General features: G+C 38.3%; 1 protein-coding gene across 5 annotated transcripts in view; it reads left to right on the top strand.

The window, feature by feature from the left end:
* Window positions 1–19697, top strand: part of ZNF516 (zinc finger protein 516) — a 132103-nt gene that overhangs the window by 38158 nt on the left and 74248 nt on the right. For all 5 annotated transcript variants that reach the window (XM_048840093.2, XM_048840090.2, XM_048840091.2 and 2 more), the window contains one exon: window positions 15741–17764. In XM_048840093.2, coding sequence (XP_048696050.2) covers window positions 15862–17764 — 1903 coding nt within the window. In that variant the 5' untranslated portion in view covers window positions 15741–15861. The remainder of the gene's footprint in view (window positions 1–15740; window positions 17765–19697) is intronic.

The following is a 19697-nucleotide window of genomic DNA, read 5'->3' as shown; positions in this document are numbered from 1 at the left end:
AACAGTGGGAAAAGGAGTGATCAACAGTATCCTGAAAAGGAATAATTCTAGTGAAGGGGTCCTTAGACTTGGGCAGGACAAGGATGTGAGTTACAATTTCAGAGGGGTAGAGAAAGTGGATGCTGAAGGCAGACAATCCAAGAGGGATTTAGTGGACAGGAGGGTGAAGCAGCAAGTACATATGGCACAGTCAGTAAGCTTGCGGGGCAAAGGGGATGAGGAATACAGTATGGCAGCTGGACAGGATTGTGGGGCACAGGAGATAGGTGAGGGCTATAGGGGCCTGATTTGAAAATTGAGGGAAATGAGCTAAGAGTGTTTTGCATGTGTGAGACAAAGGCGGATACATACTAAAATGGAAGGTTCCCCTACATAAATGCCTCTATAAGAAAAACACTTTCTATTGGTGAAAAACAGTACTGTATTAGTCATTCTGTTAAGTTCTCAGTTCTGGTGATAAGAACATTTCAGAAACTTGGTATGTGGTGTGGTGACATTTCTACAAGTGGATAGTTAATCTAACTACAGTGTTACTGTAACATATTTCATGGTGCTTGCACTTTTTACTCATTAATATTTAGTGTGTCTTGGTATGTGTGTGATACCTATTTATTGCCAAGGAAAACAATCAGATAGATCCAAGAAGGTGCGGTTTTACTTTATGCAAGAACTTGGACAGTGGACTTTTTTTTAGGCTTATTTGCTTTCCTTTGTGAGTGGCAATATCAGAATGTTTTGTGGCAGATGTCGAGAATCAGTTAACCTGGTAGAGTCCAAAATGAACAAAGCACAGGTCAGGGGGTGGTAGGCATAGGGGCTTAAATCTCTCCTTTGCTTACCCCTGATCCTAGTGCTGTTCAGTGTACAGCTCTTCCTACTGCTCCAATTTATTGCTGCCATTAGCAGCCACAGGAGGCCAAAAATGCAGCCCAGGGTTGGCCTGGTGTATGGCTGTCCTACCGATACCCCTTTTCCTTCTGCGGACAGCAGAGGGGGTGCATGGTGTAAGAGCCCTTGACTATTCCAGGATCATTCCTGCACTTTGGGTAATTTTCTCTGGTCAAGTTCTGGCAGTGCAGCACAAAGCCACCTCATTGCACATGAGGACCTGGTCCATAGATTTAGTGGTCTTTGAATAAACAATCTTTTGCTGAACCACCTGTGCTGTGTAGAGTCTTTCAGAATCTTCGTCTGTCTCCTAGCAATATATTGCACTTCTGTTCACATTTATGCTATTTGGACTGGGCAAATTAGAGAGAGAGAGAGAGAGAGACTGTGTGTGTGTGCGTTTTGGAGGTGGAGTGCAAGGGAGATCAGGAAAGAACAATTTGGATAAAATGTTCCTTAAGAACATATTTATAAGCAACTGATAGGATTCCTGTTTGTCTCATTCCTTGACCCTTTTCAGTGATATTCTGCATAAATAGTTTAGCACTTCATACCAAAATAAGCCAGGCTATGCTGATAGCTGAAAAGTTTGATTTCAGGTTCAGTTTCTCCTCTCCAGAGACTATTGTGGCTGGGAGCTTTGAAACTCAAAAATTGTCGACTTGCGTTTCAAATGTATGTGGTATACAGGACTCTCACTTTACACATTTTCCCTCTTTATGATAATACATAAATAATGCCCCTGTTGTATAAGCCTCTCATACAATGCAGTAATTTACAAGCTAGAGATTAAATGTTTGCTTTTCTAGACTAACGATGATAGACCAGTGCAAGGTTCAGTATATTTCATAATTAGATTTTAAACATGCATTATGTTGAACGCGCTCATATGCTCTGGTGATGGGAACTGTAGATAACCCTAAAATAGATTGATTAGATAATAAAACAACAATAGGTGATCCTTGGGTTTTGAAAACTACCGTTGAACCCAGGAACTCACAATGACTCATTAAATCACTAGTAATCACAGATATCTTACCAACTAATGCTCATAAAATAATTATACTGTATTTGTCAGGAATTGCTCTTTGTAAATATACAGTGATATATCACTCATTTTAGCTGCAGATGCAAGTGATTGATATACATTAGCAATAACTAGGTCAAGTTACAGTCTTTTGAAAGTGCTGGATGTCTCCAAATTCGCACGCTCAGGGCTTGATTTATCACTGTTACTCCAGGTAATTCAGTTGAAACCAAAATTGGTATAAAATAGAAATAATGCAGTGGAGCATCCTATACGTATAGGGCCAGATTCCCCGCTTGTGTAAATTAGTGGAACTTGGTTGTCTTCAATGGAGCAACAATGATTTACAGTAGTTGGGGATCTTGATCCATAGAGCATATAAGAAATGTTTGTGTTTGGAAGGGGACATACAATGAACATTTGGCATTCATAATGTATTGATTGATGTAGTACAAATGATAATCAAAATATTAACTACAAGATCAGATTAAAAAATCTCAGAAAAATAGACCAGTTTTGTACTTTTGAAAAGCTTATTGTAAAAAACTTTCAAGAAAACGGATAATGTGTGTTTGGTGCTGTGTATTCTGAGATTAGATTTTTATATTGACTTTCTGTGCTAAATAGTGCTGCCTCTGAAGGTAATGTTTAACAGAATGTATTTATGGTTTACTGCACATAATTATCTCTCTTTATATTCAGGCCACAGTTCTTTCTTTTTGATGATGGGATTTTTTTTAAAGCTCTTTCACAAAATGGAACTTTGAAAAGAGATAATAATGGCAGTCAAGGAATTTGTTTGTCTTTTGCAGTTTCTGTTCTGATACTGGCTGGAAAAAGTAAACTAACGGCTTGCCACTGCTGCTTTGTGACTTTAAAAATCTTTTTTTTATTACACCCAACAACAACACTGTAATCTTAAATCTGTTAACAAGTTACTGGCTGGCAATAACTTGATACGGTAGAATCATTACTTTATGTTTATTTGAGCAATAGGACGTATTAGGTGTGAGGGTTACCGATTACTTACCTTGAATTTCTTAATTCTCTCTGCATAGCTTATCTCATGGTAATTTATCTTAGAAATAGCCCTATAACTTCTGTTAACCTGCTATAAACATAATTGCAGTTGTTGTTGTTATTAAATTTTCACTGTGTTGTAATATATGGTTCTTTGCATTCAGGGATGCAGCATGCTTTTATTGGGTAAGTCATTATTGTTATGTACGTATATAGTACATATATAGTAAATCTGACCTTGCTGTAGTAAGGTCATCAACGTATATTATAAATAGGGTGACCAGATAGCAAGTGTGAAAAATTGGGACGGGGGTGGGGCTAATAGGTGCCTATATAAGAAAAAGCCCCCAAAATCAGGACTGTCCCTATAAATCAGGACATCTGGTTACTCTAATTATAAATCATTCAATCCAGTTTCCCATTGGTGTAACTACTAGTGGCATTAGGGAGAGATTTGGCCCATTGTGACACGCTGTTGTTTCATTTTAGTTTGTAACTGGTACACACGTTTCTCTGCCACTGAAGTCTTGACTCTTGATGGCACAGTGTTTTGCCATTTTCAGTCAGAGGTCCAGATTCTCGGTTGATGCAAATCATTGTAGCTCCACTGATGCAGTAAGAAAGTGTGTGTGTGTGTGTGTGTATATATATATGGTGTATCAACAGAACTACAACAGTTTACACAAGCTGAGGATCTGGCCCCTGTTTTTCTACATTAAGTGCAAAAATAATTAAATATTTTATTTTCAACCAGGGTGCTGCAAATATCAGTCTATCTATAGTATTTTTATGCATTTAAAAAAACATCCAAAGTAAAACATGAAAACGCTCCTTCTAAGCAATTTTGTATCAGCATCCAGACTGACAAATTTTGGACCTATGCAATTTGAAATGGCCAAATTATAAACCCTTGTAAATTGGGTTTATAATGGAAGTCCTGACGAGATAGCATTAGCTACAAAGCAGTATTGGGTCCGGTAAAAATTCTGTGCATGTTTTATTCACACACACGCATGAGTGGACAGCATCAATGCCATTGATTAGAATAAAAAAAAGCTGTACAGTATTTAGGTGGATTTGCTCCTATTTGGGAATGAATTGTTTTATTTTTGCTTTGATAACAGATTTGGGGAGTCTTTTTTCCCTTTTTTAGTTTCAATACAGAACATAATAAAGTGGCTTCCTTCGGTGAGGTTTAGCAAAATAGGAAACAGGTACATTAATGTCCAAAAGTGAAGTAAAATGGACTCTTTTCCAAGGCATTTGTTAAAATTGAAAATGCTTATATTCAAAATTAGAAATGATTTTTATAACACACCAAAATATCCGCTTTTGACTTCCTAATATAGATCATTAATGACCCTAGCAAAAAACCCACATGTGCACTGGTTCAGTTCTTGGCCTTTCTAGGTCTAATCAATAATCACATTGTATATTCAGCTGTCTATTTTTTTCTCTCCTGTGAGGTCAATTTTAACTATTAGTCTTTATATTTCAGAAGAAGGACATAGACTGCCTTATGTATAATAATATTGGTCTCAGTGTTTTCTTCTGGGTCTAAATTGTTATACCCTCACCAAATGAGTAACTGTTAAAAAGTGTATATTTATTTAAATATTTTATCTGAAATGTAAGATGCTCTTTCCCACTCCGCTGCTGTGTACAGAATCTTTTGAAAATTCTAGGAAAGTATGTTGATTATGAATGGAAAAAAGTTTGCTCTAGTTTTAATGTACACAAGGAGATTTAAACTGATCATCGTTCTTGTGTACTGCAGGATGTGAAAGTGGCAACAAGAGGTAAATAGTTGCAGTGGTTCTTGCTGGACAATAACACAGCTGCTGCAGTAAAGCCATGTTATGGTCTACTGGTCACATATGGGCAGTCACCCCTAATTCAAAATTCTTATTTAGTTTAGAAAATAAAGGAAGCCATTGGATTTATATATTAAGTTTCTTTTCTTCTCCTGGAAGATATATGCCTTTTTTATTTTGTCCTGTAGCCAGAACAAGTACTCTTGAAAGTGGCTTATCTTTAAAATAAACTTTTTGTAAATCTTAGACCGTAGTATAGTGGTCTTTAGTAACTGTCTTAAAATAAGGGGGTTATTGTAGGCAATTCTGACAGTATCACGTATCACCACTAGTTTAAGTCTTGTGATGGTGGCACTTTGTGATTTTTGTGTGTGTGTGTATGTTGTTTTTTCCGTGGAATTATTACTGATACTAGTTCCCTTTTATTCGTTTCTTCATATTAGAGTGGAAATGTAGTTTGTTCATAATGGATTATTGATTGGTCTGAGAACAGCAGAAGCCCCAAGGCCTTGTCATCAATGGTACTTACTCTCCCAGTTGTGAATGCATCACTTCATGCAGCTATTTGGGACCCGTGTCTGTGGACTATAAGCCTGTAATTGTTAATCTTGTTCAGAACAGTTTTTAGGGAGAGGAACTCTTTATTGTTGTTGTGGGGTTCCCCCCCTCCCCACTTGTTCAAAGAACAGTCCCTTTGTTTTGGTAGTAAAATAAGCTTGTCCAGGATGTTAATGATGTATTTTAATTCATTGCTTATAATACTACAGTGTAACTAATAAAGAACATTTCTTTGTCTCCAAGAGGACAAACATGCACAGTACCCTGAAACACAAAATATGTACTGAGTGGGTGACAGCCCTGGGTTTCTCAGCATACCCTGTAGCAGTGCACAAGAATAACCTTTTCATAGAACTGCTTCTTTAGAAAGCACTAAAAACTGGGTTATGGACTTTATTGTTCTGCTGGCTTTTGGTTTGAGACGCATCACTTCTTTGCAGCTACCTAAGCCTTCTCAGCATTAGGTGTCTTTATTATCTTTTTATATATATATATATACACTGCACTCCATTTTTAAGAATCAACCGCATAGAGTGATCAAACCCACTGGGAGAAAATCATTCCTATGCTCTGCTTATAAGAATCAAATAATCCAGGATGGAAGTGATCCTTATAAAAGGAGTGCACTGTGTATGTATATAGGTATAGGGATAGCTATAGGATAGCTCAGTGGTTTGAGCATTGGCCTGCTAAACCCAGGGTTGTGAGTTCAATCCTTGAGGGGGCCATTTAGGGTTCTGGGGCAAAAATTGGAGATTGATCCTGCTTTGAGCAGGGGGTTGGACTAGATGACCTCCTGAGGTCCCTTCCGACCTTGATATTCTATGATTCTTCTGCTACGGGTGTGGTGCTGATTCAGAATGGCCTGACCCTGATTTTTGAGGCCTGCTGTGGAATGTCATTAGATCAGAGCAGCAGAGAGTCAAAGAAGCTCAAAATAATGTGTCAGTGTTAGAACTGCAAACTTTTCAACACAAAAGGAATAGACTCTTCAGCTTCAGGGGAAAACAGAACAGAGCAATTAACAAATACAGTAAAATGCTACTCTAGGATTTAAATACAAACATATAAGCGAGTTGAAGTAAACTCAGAGTAATAGAAATGCCTGGTCTATTTTTCTAGCAGCCCTTTTAACTCTCTCATTTCCAGTCCTCTATGGCGATTTTGGAAGGTTTAAACAACCTCCAGAGATGTGGTGTTAGGATTTCTGCTTTAAATAATTAAATGCTTTTAAAAATTAGAAAGTCTTCCTTTATAACTGGCTCAGTTTTTTGGATAGCTTTTTGGCAGAATTAACTTAGCTCTCAGAAAATCAATGCAAAGTCATGCTGCCTTTACCTAATATTGGTTTACTTTGTAGGCCAGAGAATGCCAGGATTTCCTGTGAATTCAAGGGTAGGCTTACTATTTAAAGACACACTTTCTTCCACCCTCCATCTTGGTCGAAAGAATATTATCTGCTGAAGACAGAGTAAAAGGGATATAGACAAATGAAGCGGTCCATAAAAGGACTAAAGAAGGCATTTTCAGTAGGACTTTTGCTCAAGTAAGAACAGCAGGATCATGACTTTGATCAAAACAATATAAAACTAACCATTGTAATGTTCTTGCAGAAGACTATAAATTCTGCCATGAAATCAATGGGGATGCACTGGTGTGAGGCCTATAATGTGGGAGTATTTCAGTAGTATAGATCATTGAGGCTGCAATGCTGCAAAATGGTGGGAATTTCTCTATCTCTTATCCCGTTTTTAGATACTTCGATTCTGTTTTTCCCTTACAGTGAATGCCCTTGAACAGAAAAGTCTTTCAGCTGTCTAATTTGAGCTTCCTGAAAACTGGAAGGCCTGGTTGCTGAGTTATCACTCTTTTGATACATACTACTACGTCACCTGAACATATTTATATTTGCTATGTACTCTTGCTCCTTCACCAGAAGGATCCCTTCTTCACACAATTATGTGCCAGCATTTGTTGTTGTTGGAGAAGTGTACTGGAGTGGTGATCTGCAGAATCCTCAGTCTAGGAGACGTGATGAGCAACATTTCTACAATGGATTCTGTGCTCCTTTCATCCAGGGCTTGGAATTCACATATCTGAATTGAAAATGTCCTGTTGCTTGAAAAAATTCACTGTAACTGCCCATATCTGATTCTTTTCTGCAGTTTTTCTTGTCAGTGGAGACCTGTTCCTTCATGTAATGTTGTGGCCACTACAGTCCACATAATACAGTTTAAAGTTAGGTTTTTTTTTAATAGTCTTGTTCACGGTTTCAGGATATTATAAAAGAAGTAAATAACCTACCTATCTAAGCTTTGTGAAGCATTTGTCCATGTGTAAGTATTTTAGAGCCATCAGCCATGAATTTGGGGTTAGGTTTCATATATATAAATGTATATTATTGTATCTACTCCATTGTTGGCACAAAGGGGCTGTAATGGTTGTCTGGTTGGCCAGCTGAGACGTCTCCACCATGTAGCCAAATACCTTCATCCTCTGCTCCCAGCATGTATAGGTAGCATGGTGAGCAGAAGTGTGTGTGTGTCTGGAGAGTTGCTGCTGGATCAAGCTGTAAGTAGCATTGGGGACAGTGGGGGAGCTTAGTGGTGGTGTAATGTCAGCCTCACCCTAGATGCCATACCAAACACAGCTCAGCTGGACCAAGAATCAGGGCCTTTAAATCTATTTTAAAACAGTAATCAACTGTAGTGAGTTAACAGCTGGTGGCTTCCACCTATTGCACCAGGCTAAGTGTTGAAAGAAACAGTCACTAATAATCTGAATGTTAACTGAAGCATCTAAGGGTAGTGTTTTGTTTTTCCTTTTTGATTCAGTCTTGAGGCATTGAAGCATTCTTTTCAAAGTTGATATTTTCATTTTGAACTCACAGTTTCCTCCCTTCCTGGTGGAGAATAGCATTCTGCAAAGAATCCTTCTAACAATGTGACAATCAGCATAGCACTCAAACAGTTAGATGAGAGATTCTGAGATTGTTCATCTACCATATGTTTGTGTACTGGGCATTCAGCCTTCTAAAGCCTACACGTGACACAATGAGCCAGTCTCTATACAATACAGGAAGAAGACTTAAATTAGAACTGGTTGAAAAACAATTTCCATCCTGCAGGAGATAATGAGATTTTGTCTCATCTCAGATTGGGACAAAGTGAAAATCTCAAATTTTTCACACAATAATTTGAAACATTTCTGGTAAGGCTGAAATATTTTGTTTCAACTTTGTTGTATTACAAATTATAACACAAGTTGAAACGATAAGGTTGAAATCAATAATTTCTAGGGCTGTCAAGCAATTACAACACAGACTACAAAGTGTACAGTGCTCACTTTATATTTATTTTTGATTACAAATATTTGCACTGTAAAAAACAAGATATAGTATTTTTCAGTTCACCTAATACAAGTACTATAGTGCAGTCTTGTTATCATGAAAGTTGAACTTACAAATGTAGAATTAGGTACGAAAAAGTAACTGCATTCAAAAATAAAAACAATGTAAAACTTCAGAGCCAACAAATCCACTCAATGACAGGTTTCAGAGTAGCAGCCATGTTAGTCTGTATCCGCAAAAAGAAAAAGAGTCTCCATACGGCTAAATTCAGTGCCTTGACTAAATTTGTTAGTCTCTAAGGTGCCACAAGTACTCCTTTTCTTTTTGCAAATCCACTCAGTCCTACTTCAGCCAATTGCTCAGACAAACAAGTTTGGTTACAATTTGCAGGGGATAATGTTGCCCGCTTCTTGTTTACACTGTCTCCTGAAAGTGAGAACAGGCGTTCACATGGCACTGTTGTAGCCTGCATCACAAGATATTTACATGTCAAATTCCCTAAAGATTCATTTGTCCCTTCATGCTTCAACCACACCCCAAAGCACTGCGGACCGACGCATGTTCACTTTAATCATCTGAGTCAGATGCCACCAGCAGAAGGTTGATTTTTTTTTTGTTAGTTCGGGTACTGTAGTTTCTGCATCTGAGTGTTGCTCTTTTAAGACTTCTGAAAGCATGTTCCACACCTCATCCCTCTCAGATTTTGGATGGCACTTCAGATTCTTAAACCTTGGGTCGAGTGCTGTAGCTATTTTTAGCACTCTCATATTGGTACTATTGGTACCTTCTTTGCGTTTTGTCAAAGCTGCTGTGAAAGTGTTCATAACACGAACATGTGCTGGGTCATCATCAGAGACTGCTATAAACATGAAATATATGGCAGAATGCAGGTAAAACAGAACAGGAGACATACAGTTCTCCCCCAAGGAGTTCAGCCACAAATTTAATTAACACATTTTTTAACAAGCATCATCAGCATGGATGTCCTCTGGAATGGTGGCCAAAGCATAAAGGAGCATACGAATGTTTAGCACATCTGGCACACAAATACCTTGCAATGCTGGGTACAAAAGTGCAATGCGAACGCCTGTTATCGCTTTCAGGTGATATTGTAAATAAGAAGCAGGCAGCGTTATCTCCCATAAATGTAAACAAACTTGTTTGTCTTAATGATTGGCTGAACAAGAAGTAGGACTGAGTGGACTTGTAGGTTCTAAAGTTTTACATTGTTTTGTTTTTGAGTGCAGTCATGTAACAAATTCTACAGTTGTAAGTTACACTTTCATGATAAAGAGATTGAACTACAGTATTTGTATGAGGTGAATTGAAAAACACTGTTTCTTTTGTTTATCATTTTTACAGAGCAAATATTTGTAATAAAATAATAATATAAAGTGAGCACTGTACACTTTGCATTCTGTGTTCTAATAAAAATCAATATATTTGAAAACGTAGAAAAACATCCAAAAACATTTAATAAATGTTAATTGGTATTCTGTTGTTTAACAGTAAGATTAATCACAGTTACTTTTTTTGAGTTAATCATGTGCGTTAACTCCGATTAATCAACAGTCCTAATAATTCCCATCAGACTGATGAAATTGATATATTCCAATGAAACATCTTGATTTTGTTGAATCAGGATTTTCAGCTGGAAAATTTTTGACCATCTGTAACTGAAAGGATGGGTGATTGATTTTACATAAGTAACTTTTTTTCTTCACTAATGAAAATGCTATAAAAATTAAATGTGGAATATGCCACGGCTGTGTGTGGGGGCAGAGAGAAATCATGGGCATATAAAAAAGAAGGACTCCTTCCCTCTCTGCAATAGCAACTGTAGAGAGAGGAGCAAGGATTCCTTCCTTCCTTTTCCAGCTGCAAAGTTTTTCTTTTGGGCCTTTTTTCCTTGGACTTTTCTCACATGACTAAGGCTATGTCTGTGCACCCTAGCATAGACTACAGGGATGTGACTACAAAGAGATGCACTCTAACTGCCACGCCTGGAAGCTGCTAGTGTGAAGGAAAAGGTACCTAGTTCATGTTGTTGTAGTCCTGTTTGAAAAAGGAGTACGGTAACGTGAGCTAAGTACTTCTTAGATTGTGCCAGCAGCGTCTGTATGGGGCGGTTAGAGCACACAAATCTTTGGTGCACTCTTCAATTCACACCCCTGTAGTCCATGCTACAGTGCAGTGCAGACAAGCCCTAAGTTTGTCTCTTAAGCATGTATCTTTGGACTTTCAGACAGGTGGCAGAAGCACTAGAAGAGCTTGTATTACTTTCCAATGAGGGGGTCCGTCTCAAAAGGTTGATGGTTTGGGGGTCAAATAAGTAACTGTGACCCTTTGGTGCCAACTGGCAGAGGGAACAGGGGATGCATAGGGTTGTACAGGAATCTCCTGTGTCAGATGTATGCTGAAGAGTGGCATGTGAGATCTGTATTGAGAACCAGAAGCCCACTGGTCATCATAATCATTTGTGAATATTTAAGGATTATGTATCTATACAGAAAATTACATTCTTAAGGTCTTGGAGTTAAGGCAGGTCCCCAGGAGGTGAGGTGACATACCTCAGAAAGGTCCTAAGGCAGCAGATAAGACATATTTCCTTGTCTGACCATGTGAATATTCAGTGCCTCACATGTATGCCTATTGACATACTAAGCCAGGGGCTAAATAAGAGATTGAAAAACCTACAAGAGAAGAAGTGTACAGAGGAGTGGCCTGCTTATTATTAATAAAGACAAGGAATTGTTCTGGTTTATTTAGGAGTGCAAACAAACACATGAGATCTTTCACAAAGGAGGCAAATGGACCGCATGCTTGTCTCATAAATGGAGGGTCAATGCCAAGCCTTGCAGTAAAGTGCTGCAAGGATTTGGGGTGAGAATTACTTTACAAGACGGGAGAGTATCTTGGTAATTAAGTCTAGGCTTTAGAGTGCATGTTATGATTTTATTTTATATGTAACCGTTTGTTTCTAATACTTGCTACTGTTTCAATCACTGTGCTTTGTTTAATACACTTACACTTGTTTCAATGTAAACATATTTGAGTGCTCTCAGTTAAGTGGAGTGATGAGCTGAGGTGGAATTGATAAGCTAGGATGTGTTGTTTCTTTGGAAGCAGCGAGTCTGGGAATACTGGGGTTCTCCTGTGGATCAGGGGCTGGGCACTCCAGGGAAGTGATTGAAGGGCTCAAGGGCTGGAGTGTCCCAATTGCTAACCAGTAGAGTGACTGCAGGGCCTGCAAGGCCTGAAGGGGAATGCATGGGTTGCTTGTGGCTGGTGTAGTCAGGGAGCTGACCCATGACAGGCACAAATGTGGTTTCCTCACACTAAGGGCAGGTAGTAGTGAGGTTTTTCACAGCCCTAGGTATCCTGGAGAAGATTCCCAGTAACCAAGGAACAGATTTTCAAAGATGTTTAGGTGCCTAAAGATGCAGATAGGTGCCTACTGAGATTTTTCAAAAGTGCCTGAGCAGGTTAGGCACCCAACTCCCGTTGAAATCAATAAGAGTTAGGCACCTAACCTGCATAGATGCTTTAGAAAATCCCACTAGGTGCCTGTCTGCATTTTAAAGAGCCTAAATACCTTTGAAAATCTGTCCCCAAGTTTGGATGCTTATCTGTAGCTCATGAAAGCTTATGCTCAAATAAATTGGTTAGTCTCTAAAGTGCCACAAGTCCTCCTTTTCTTTTTGCGAATACAGACTAACATGGCTGTTACTCTGAAACTTATCTGAAACTCTTAGTTCAACAAGCTGATCTGGAAATTTCCTGAGAACAGGTTTTCCCTTTACTTGGTCCCTGTCCAACATACCATTTTGACACTGCTTCTAGGCTTGGAAAAATTAAAAATAATAGGGCAATGAGATTGAAGCTCAGGAAAAGTTTGTTTATGGTTCAAGTTGGGCTGTTAATTTATTTGAACTGCTCCACTCATTACTACCCTATGTGGGGTTTTTCTGGCTTGTCTGTACTTTCGGTACAGCTTTCTGGTAGCCTGAATGATGGCCATTATTTCTTTAGCCAAGCATGTGTCTTGCGGGGCTGTCCCTCAACTCAGTCCTAAACTGCTAATTTCAGGGATCAGCAGTTCAGATGCTCTCTTTGCAAACTTGTTGCTCAGCTAGACATTTGAGCTCTTGATCGGATGCGATTTTCCCCTGATAATGTAGTACATCAGTTCTGGACATAGTCATAAGAGAAAAATGTGTTTCATTTGAAAGAAATGCAATTGAATTTGAGACGTGTTTCTTGCAGATATTTGTAGTTGTATTGGTCCTTGAGGAAAAGGTAGATAATGTGATGCTTACCTCTTAAAACTATAAACAGCTAGTAACCAAAATTAATTACCCTGAAGATCTAAACTGAATTGTTTTTCAGAAAATGAAAAGTTAGGTTAGCTTAAAAATAATTAGTGTTATTACCAGGGAATGTAACTGAGTGCCTGAGATGAATAATCTAATTATTTTAGATTGTGTTTAGATTTATGATGATGTTCATGGTCAGACTACATTTATTCACTTCCCAGTTCAGAATAATCTGTGGTGAACAAAGTGACAAGACCTTAGAGTTTGCAACTGTAAATCTCTTTTTTTGATTTTTGCATCAGAAGTCTCCAGTGGAAAGTGTGTATGTGTGGTTGTAGTGGTTGTGTTTAGATCTGGCCACATCTTAAGAAATTGCTTTCTTTTCTTACTACCAAAGAAATGGATTGACTCCATCCATTAGTGCATACAATATTTTTTCCTTCAGATAGAACTTGCTGTTCAAACTGGGTAAGGGGGCTACAAATAACTGAGAAACTTTTGCTTTGTATATATAAGGGGACTGGAAAAGCTTATTTTATAACATTAATAACGTTATTTCTCTTTTTTTATGTGCTCAGGGTTGCGAGTTGATGGGGAAATATATGTTGTGTAGCTGAGATAAATAAGGGACCCAGTTTTAAAGATGGTTATTACTATACATACTGTCATGCAACAGCTTTTAAAATTCTATTTGTTCATCACTGACCAATGTGATTTTAATAACTAAGGATCTGCTTCAGCAAAGCATTTAAGCACATGCTTACCTTTAAGTTCCGTTGACATAACTTTAACAACCATTACAGTGAGCATTTAAGCACATGCTTATTTACTTGGTTGAATTGGGGCCTATGTCTTGGATCAGCATTTTTTTTTCATACTGGATGCCCAACAGGAAATCATCTTTAAATACACAGAACACTTTGTCAATCTCTGTATTATGGTTTCCCTTTCAATCAAAATGTGAAGTGCACTGCAGTCTGCTTTCCTGTTACATGAAGTACACCCCACATCAAGCACAGCAGAACTGCCCGAAATACAATTTAATGTAATTTTCAACAGGGGTACAATATTCTATAAAGAAAGTCTACAGAAAAGTCTTTTATCTCTGGGCAAGCAAATATTTTTAAATGAAATTATTCATGACTATAAAGCCACAGACTTAAAGTGTAACAACCACTTCAAGAAATTGTTTCCTAATGTAAAAGATATACACAGAGACATACAGACATATGGATTCTCTCTCTCTCTCGGTTTTGAAATAAGAAATATAAGAATGTTTGAAAATGGATTTTCCTGTTGTTGAGACTTTATTCATACTTTTTTGGGGGGGAAGAGGGGGAAGGGGACGGAGCCCATGGCCAGTGGGGATTTGATTTAAATTAAATTGATTTAAATAATGATTTAAATCACTATCCAGGAAGACTCGATTTCATCATGGTTTTCTACATAAAAGTGCATTTTTGTTGGTTGGTATAACCTTAATACGTATTCTTCACAACTCAGAGATAGATGTAGGTTTCATTTTTAGAAGGTACACATGATACATTTTTAAACAGTGATTTATTTTGAAAACTTTTCAGATTAGTTGGTTGGTTATTTCATTTACTAAAGGTAATTGAAGCATATATTTATGAAGTCATTGGGAGGTGAACTGTCTCCAATTCAACAGCTTAATCATTAATATTTGGAGGATTTTCTTGCCATGCTGTATTAGGAGGAGAACTTCACCCGACAGACATTTACATTGTTTTATTTAACTAAAACAACAACGTTATGTATTCTGGATTTTTTTCTTCAACAGCAAACATAATATTTTAACAAAACAAGCATATGTCCCTCACTTCTCACATTTATCTCCAGACTTCTTTTCCTTGTCCAGATCTATTCTGCCCCCAACAATCTTCTATTCATTGAACCTTTTGAAACTTTGCACTTTTAGAGAGAGGTAAGGGATTGACTCTGTCTACACAAATTTGCAGAGGGACAATAGAGTTGAGGTCTGTTATTTCTCACCTCTATATATTATTTATTTATTTAAAAACATTTTTGCTGTTAACAAGCATGTTATCTCTGGAGACACAAATCCACAGTTTGAGAACCACAAAACTAAGCATCTCTGATGGTAACTTCTAGACTGAGCACTGAGTCCCATTGGGTAGATAGATTAACCTAAATAATCTATACAGAAGCCTGTGGAACCTCATAAACTGGGTCCCTAATCCATGAACTATTGGAATTCATTTACAAAACTTTTCTCATATATTACATGAATATATTGTTTTATACTATAGAATTAGAATGTATAATCTCTATTCCATGATGAGACATTATAGCTTAAAGATATATCTTAATTAAAACTATCTTTAGATAGGTTTTTTCCTCAAAAAGCATTTTATCAAAAAAATCCAATTTAAATTTAAAAAATCCTTTTTTAAAAAAAAAAAATCATTGATTTTTATCCACCCTGCCCATGGCGCGCACACATTTTTTAAACCATGATGTCCCTTATCCCTGTGTATGTCATTGTTTTTACCCCAAATTATATTTTAATTAATGTTGCTTTGAATGCTAACCATTTAAACTAAAATTGTGCATGTTATGGAATATTAATATAAGCTAATGCTTATTATTAAAATAAATCAAAGTATAATATGTTTTTAAAATTGGGTCTGGTGACAAAAAGCACCCAAGGAAAAGTATAAATAGTTTTAAACATATTGAATAATCTACTTACACAATTTCTGTATTTTTGTTTTTGTTTGTTTCAGGTGCTTATTGCCATCCGCTTCCAGAACATACATGAATAAAGTGACAGCCCAGACTCTTTCGAGCAATTGATAGGGGAAACTTTAACCTGAGAATGAAGAGGTAAACACTCATCAGAACCGTATGATTGAAACCACAGCCCAGCCCTCTGCTGTTGGACAAGGCTTTGTCCTTTTGCCCTGTACGACCGATGTTGCAGTAGTTCAGATGGATCGCAGCAAGGAGGTAGAGATGGAATTACGAAGATCCTCTAGTCCTAGCAAGATAAACAAGAACGACGTTGATGGAGACAAGTCCATGTGCCACAGCTGCTGCATCTGTGGCAAGAGTTTTCCTTTTCAGAGCTCCCTGTCTCAGCACATGAGGAAGCACACAGGAGAGAAGCCCTATAAATGTCCTTACTGCGACCACAGAGCCTCCCAAAAGGGCAATCTGAAGATACACATTCGGAGTCACAGAACAGGCACTTTAAGTCAGGGGCATGAGGTGGAGATGGGAGAAGCACAGCTTGGAGAGATGGGAGTCTCAGAAGGCCTTGACGGATGCACCAGCCCCACCAAAAGTACATCTGCCTGCAACAAGATTCTGAATGGGGCAACCCAGGCAGACAACAGCAAGATTTTATTGAGAAGCAGCAAGAAGGAGGTTGTCACCGAGGCACCACCTGCAGAAGATGGCAAGCTACCCACTTATCTGTGCAACTTCTGCAAAAACAAGTTTGAGAGAAAGAAAGACCTGGAACAGCACCTACATCAAGTCCATAAGCCATACAAATGCAGGCTTTGTAACTACATGACATTAAGAGAAGAGACGCTGTTAAACCATATAGAGAAAGACCATATTACAGCTCAAATTCCAAACGGGGAAGCTTACACTGAGAATTGCAAGAGTGAGCTGAATGCAGGGGAATTTCCTTGTGAAGTCTGTGGTCAGGCCTTCAGTCAAACCTGGTTTCTCAAAGCTCACATGAAAAAGCATAGAGGATCGTTTGATCATGGATGCCACATTTGTGGCAGGAGATTTAAAGAGCCCTGGTTTCTCAAAAACCACATGAAATCACACGGTCCAAAGACGGGGAGCAAAAACAAACCAAAAAATGATTTAGAGCCCATAGCCACTATTAATAATGTGATTCAGGAGGAAACAATTGTGACTGGCTTATCTCTGTATGAAGTTTGCACCAAGTGCGGGAATCTGTTTACAAATATGGAAAGCCTAAAAGCACATAATGCTGTACACTTCAGAGCTCAAAGAAGCAGTATTGAGAACAAAGGTGAGGGGTTAATTGATGGAAGCCCAGATCCATCTGTAAATAAGCAATTTTTCTTACAGTGCCTGAATCTGAGGTCTGCTGTAGGGATAGATAGAGTTACAAGAGGACAGCCTGGAAAAAGGGTAGCTGAGCTGGATCCAGTCAGTAGCTACCAGGCCTGGCAGCTGGCCACCAAAGGAAAAGTAGCAGAGCCTTCTGAGTATGTAAAATATGTGGGATGGGATGAAGTCCTTGCTGATGCAGATGTGACTTATGACAAGGATAAAAGAGAATATATTCTGGTCAGCCAGGAGAAGCGCAAGCGAGATCAGGATTCACCCAGCTCCTCCAGCAACCCCAAGAAGAAAAGCTGTGTCAGTGGGCGCTTGGAGAAGAACAGCAATGTGCAACAAGGAGAAAACTGTATCCTTGCTCAGAGTGACCTGGACTACAGACCCTCCTCAAGGCAGAGTAGAAGGGCATCCCAAAACAAGTCCACTGAGTGCTTTGAGTGTGGAAAGATTTTCCGCACGTACCACCAAATGGTGCTCCATTCGCGGGTGCACAGGAAAGAACGCAGGAGCTGCAGTGAGAGTGGGACCATTGCTCAGCCAGACCGGTATGGATCCAGCAGTGAAGAAGGGGATTCTGGTTCTGTTAGTGGGCCAAGCACTCCCGGCTCAGCGTCTGCCCCAGAAGATTCTGTGACCTCTGGAATGGGTGAGGAGGGTGCTGAGGACAGCTTTGAGGAAGGAGTACCTGAACCATCACTAGGTAAGCTCATACACAACATTTCTCCCCCCTTTTGCCTATGTTACTTTTTCTTTGTGTCTAGCTCTTGTAGGTCCCATGCCTCTTAGCCTCCTGGGGCCTGAATGTGGGACACAGCAAGAAGCAAAGGATCAAAATGATAGATGAGTAAAATACCATAAGAAGCTTAAAATTAATGTGGATCAATTCTGTAGCCTAATTAACATTGTTTATAGTCCCAGCTGGATGATTCAGCATTTCTGATGTAAATAATAAAAGTGAGGTCACAGGAGGTCTTTGCAAGATACAGGTAAATTTGGATTTCAAATGAAGGACAACTGAGAGGTAGCTTAGTTACCCCTAGCAACGCAGTTACCTCTGCTGTTTGCTTCAATATCTCTGCTGTTAGTTTCAGTATAGCAGTATCTTTCCTAGACATCTCCAGGCCCAGTTTTGCCCTGATTTACACCCTTTCTGCTCTCAGTATACAGATGTAGTTAGAGCACAGTTTGCCTGCTATAACCTTGAAGCACATAAACTTGTTAATTGCTAACGAGAAAGGCATTTCTTCCTCTTTTCTTTTTCTGTGTTTTGCTTCCCCAAACTTGTGTTATAACTATAAGGCTATAATTAATCTCTCTGGATTAAAGCAGTCCTCTGAGTCCAACTCTAGCTAAATGGAACAAATTATTCCCCAAATAGCAGCAAAGTAAATATATAAAGAAACACTAAGCATTTTTGTATCATTTTAAATTTTTGTTGTTTACTATCCTTTGTTTAAAATAATACCCTATGAGAAATGAGAGAGAAACATTTCTTTCCTGACTAGCCCTCTGCTTTTTCCATTTGGCAAACAATGACATTTCCCCACATTTTCTTTTTCTTTCATGAAAAACTAACTAATCCAGGTTTTGTAATGTTTAACTTGTTTTCAGGAGCATCAGTGAGGAAGTCACCAGCACAGTTCTGGGAAACTTTTTAAACTATATTAGTTAACACATGCTTCCTCAGCTGGCTAATGAATGTCATAGAAGAAAAGCAACATGTTCCAGGATCATGTATTAAGTTCTATATTTAATCATTATTGACAGCAGTGATGATGTGGTGTTGGATATATTTTGTCACTGGACATTTCCCATCAGATTATGATCATTTTAAGAGAGGTCAAAGTTTGAGCTGAAACTACAAGGCATATATATATCTCTTTCTAAATGTAATGCTTAGATCCTCTTCCTCTGTCCCTCCAAGGGTTGAAATCATTATAAAAATCAAAACCTTTTTTGGTGCCTAAAATGTCCTTTTTGGAACAAAACTTGTCTTGGGTTGACTTCACTGTGCGTTCTCAACTTTATTAGCTTCACTGGGACTTAAGTCCCAGATGGGCAAATCCAGGGGCACATTAGATTAGAAGGTTAATTTAATGAAATACCAAAGCCAGATTCTTATGTGCTTCCCTGCCCATCTTAAAAACCACAACTCTAATAAGTACTAGTGACAGATCAATCTTAAGTATTTATGTCATGCTCACTTGACCAAATAGTAGGCCCAAAATTTGGTCTGTCCATTTATTGTTGTATTTATGTAATTTAAAAAAAGTTTATGAAAGTATACTCATTGCATTCATGTTAAAATCCATTGGGCACTCTCTGAAACGCCCCTGTACAATAGATTCAATATGGAATTACTGAAATACAGCATCATTCAGGGTGAAATGAGGCTGTGAAATTCTACCAGTGCAATGCACAATACCTTTGTGGAAACAGTTGTGATGGAAAATCATCTCCCCAGAGACAGGCTCAAAACAGCAACAGTCCTTTCATATAATGCTCAAAGAGTAAATTATTCTTCTGTACTGTTCTTAATCATTTGATTTTAGCCTTATCTCTTTCCTACCTCAGTTCAACTTCTGAACACTGATCTCAGAAGAGAAAACATTTTAAAGTTACGCAGCAATTTC

This window comes from Caretta caretta, chromosome 2, assembly GCF_965140235.1.
Source record: "Caretta caretta isolate rCarCar2 chromosome 2, rCarCar1.hap1, whole genome shotgun sequence".
NCBI lineage: Eukaryota > Metazoa > Chordata > Testudines > Cheloniidae > Caretta > Caretta caretta.
The sequence above is the reverse complement of the archived record's forward strand: the minus strand, read 5'-3'. Positions and strand labels throughout refer to the sequence as shown.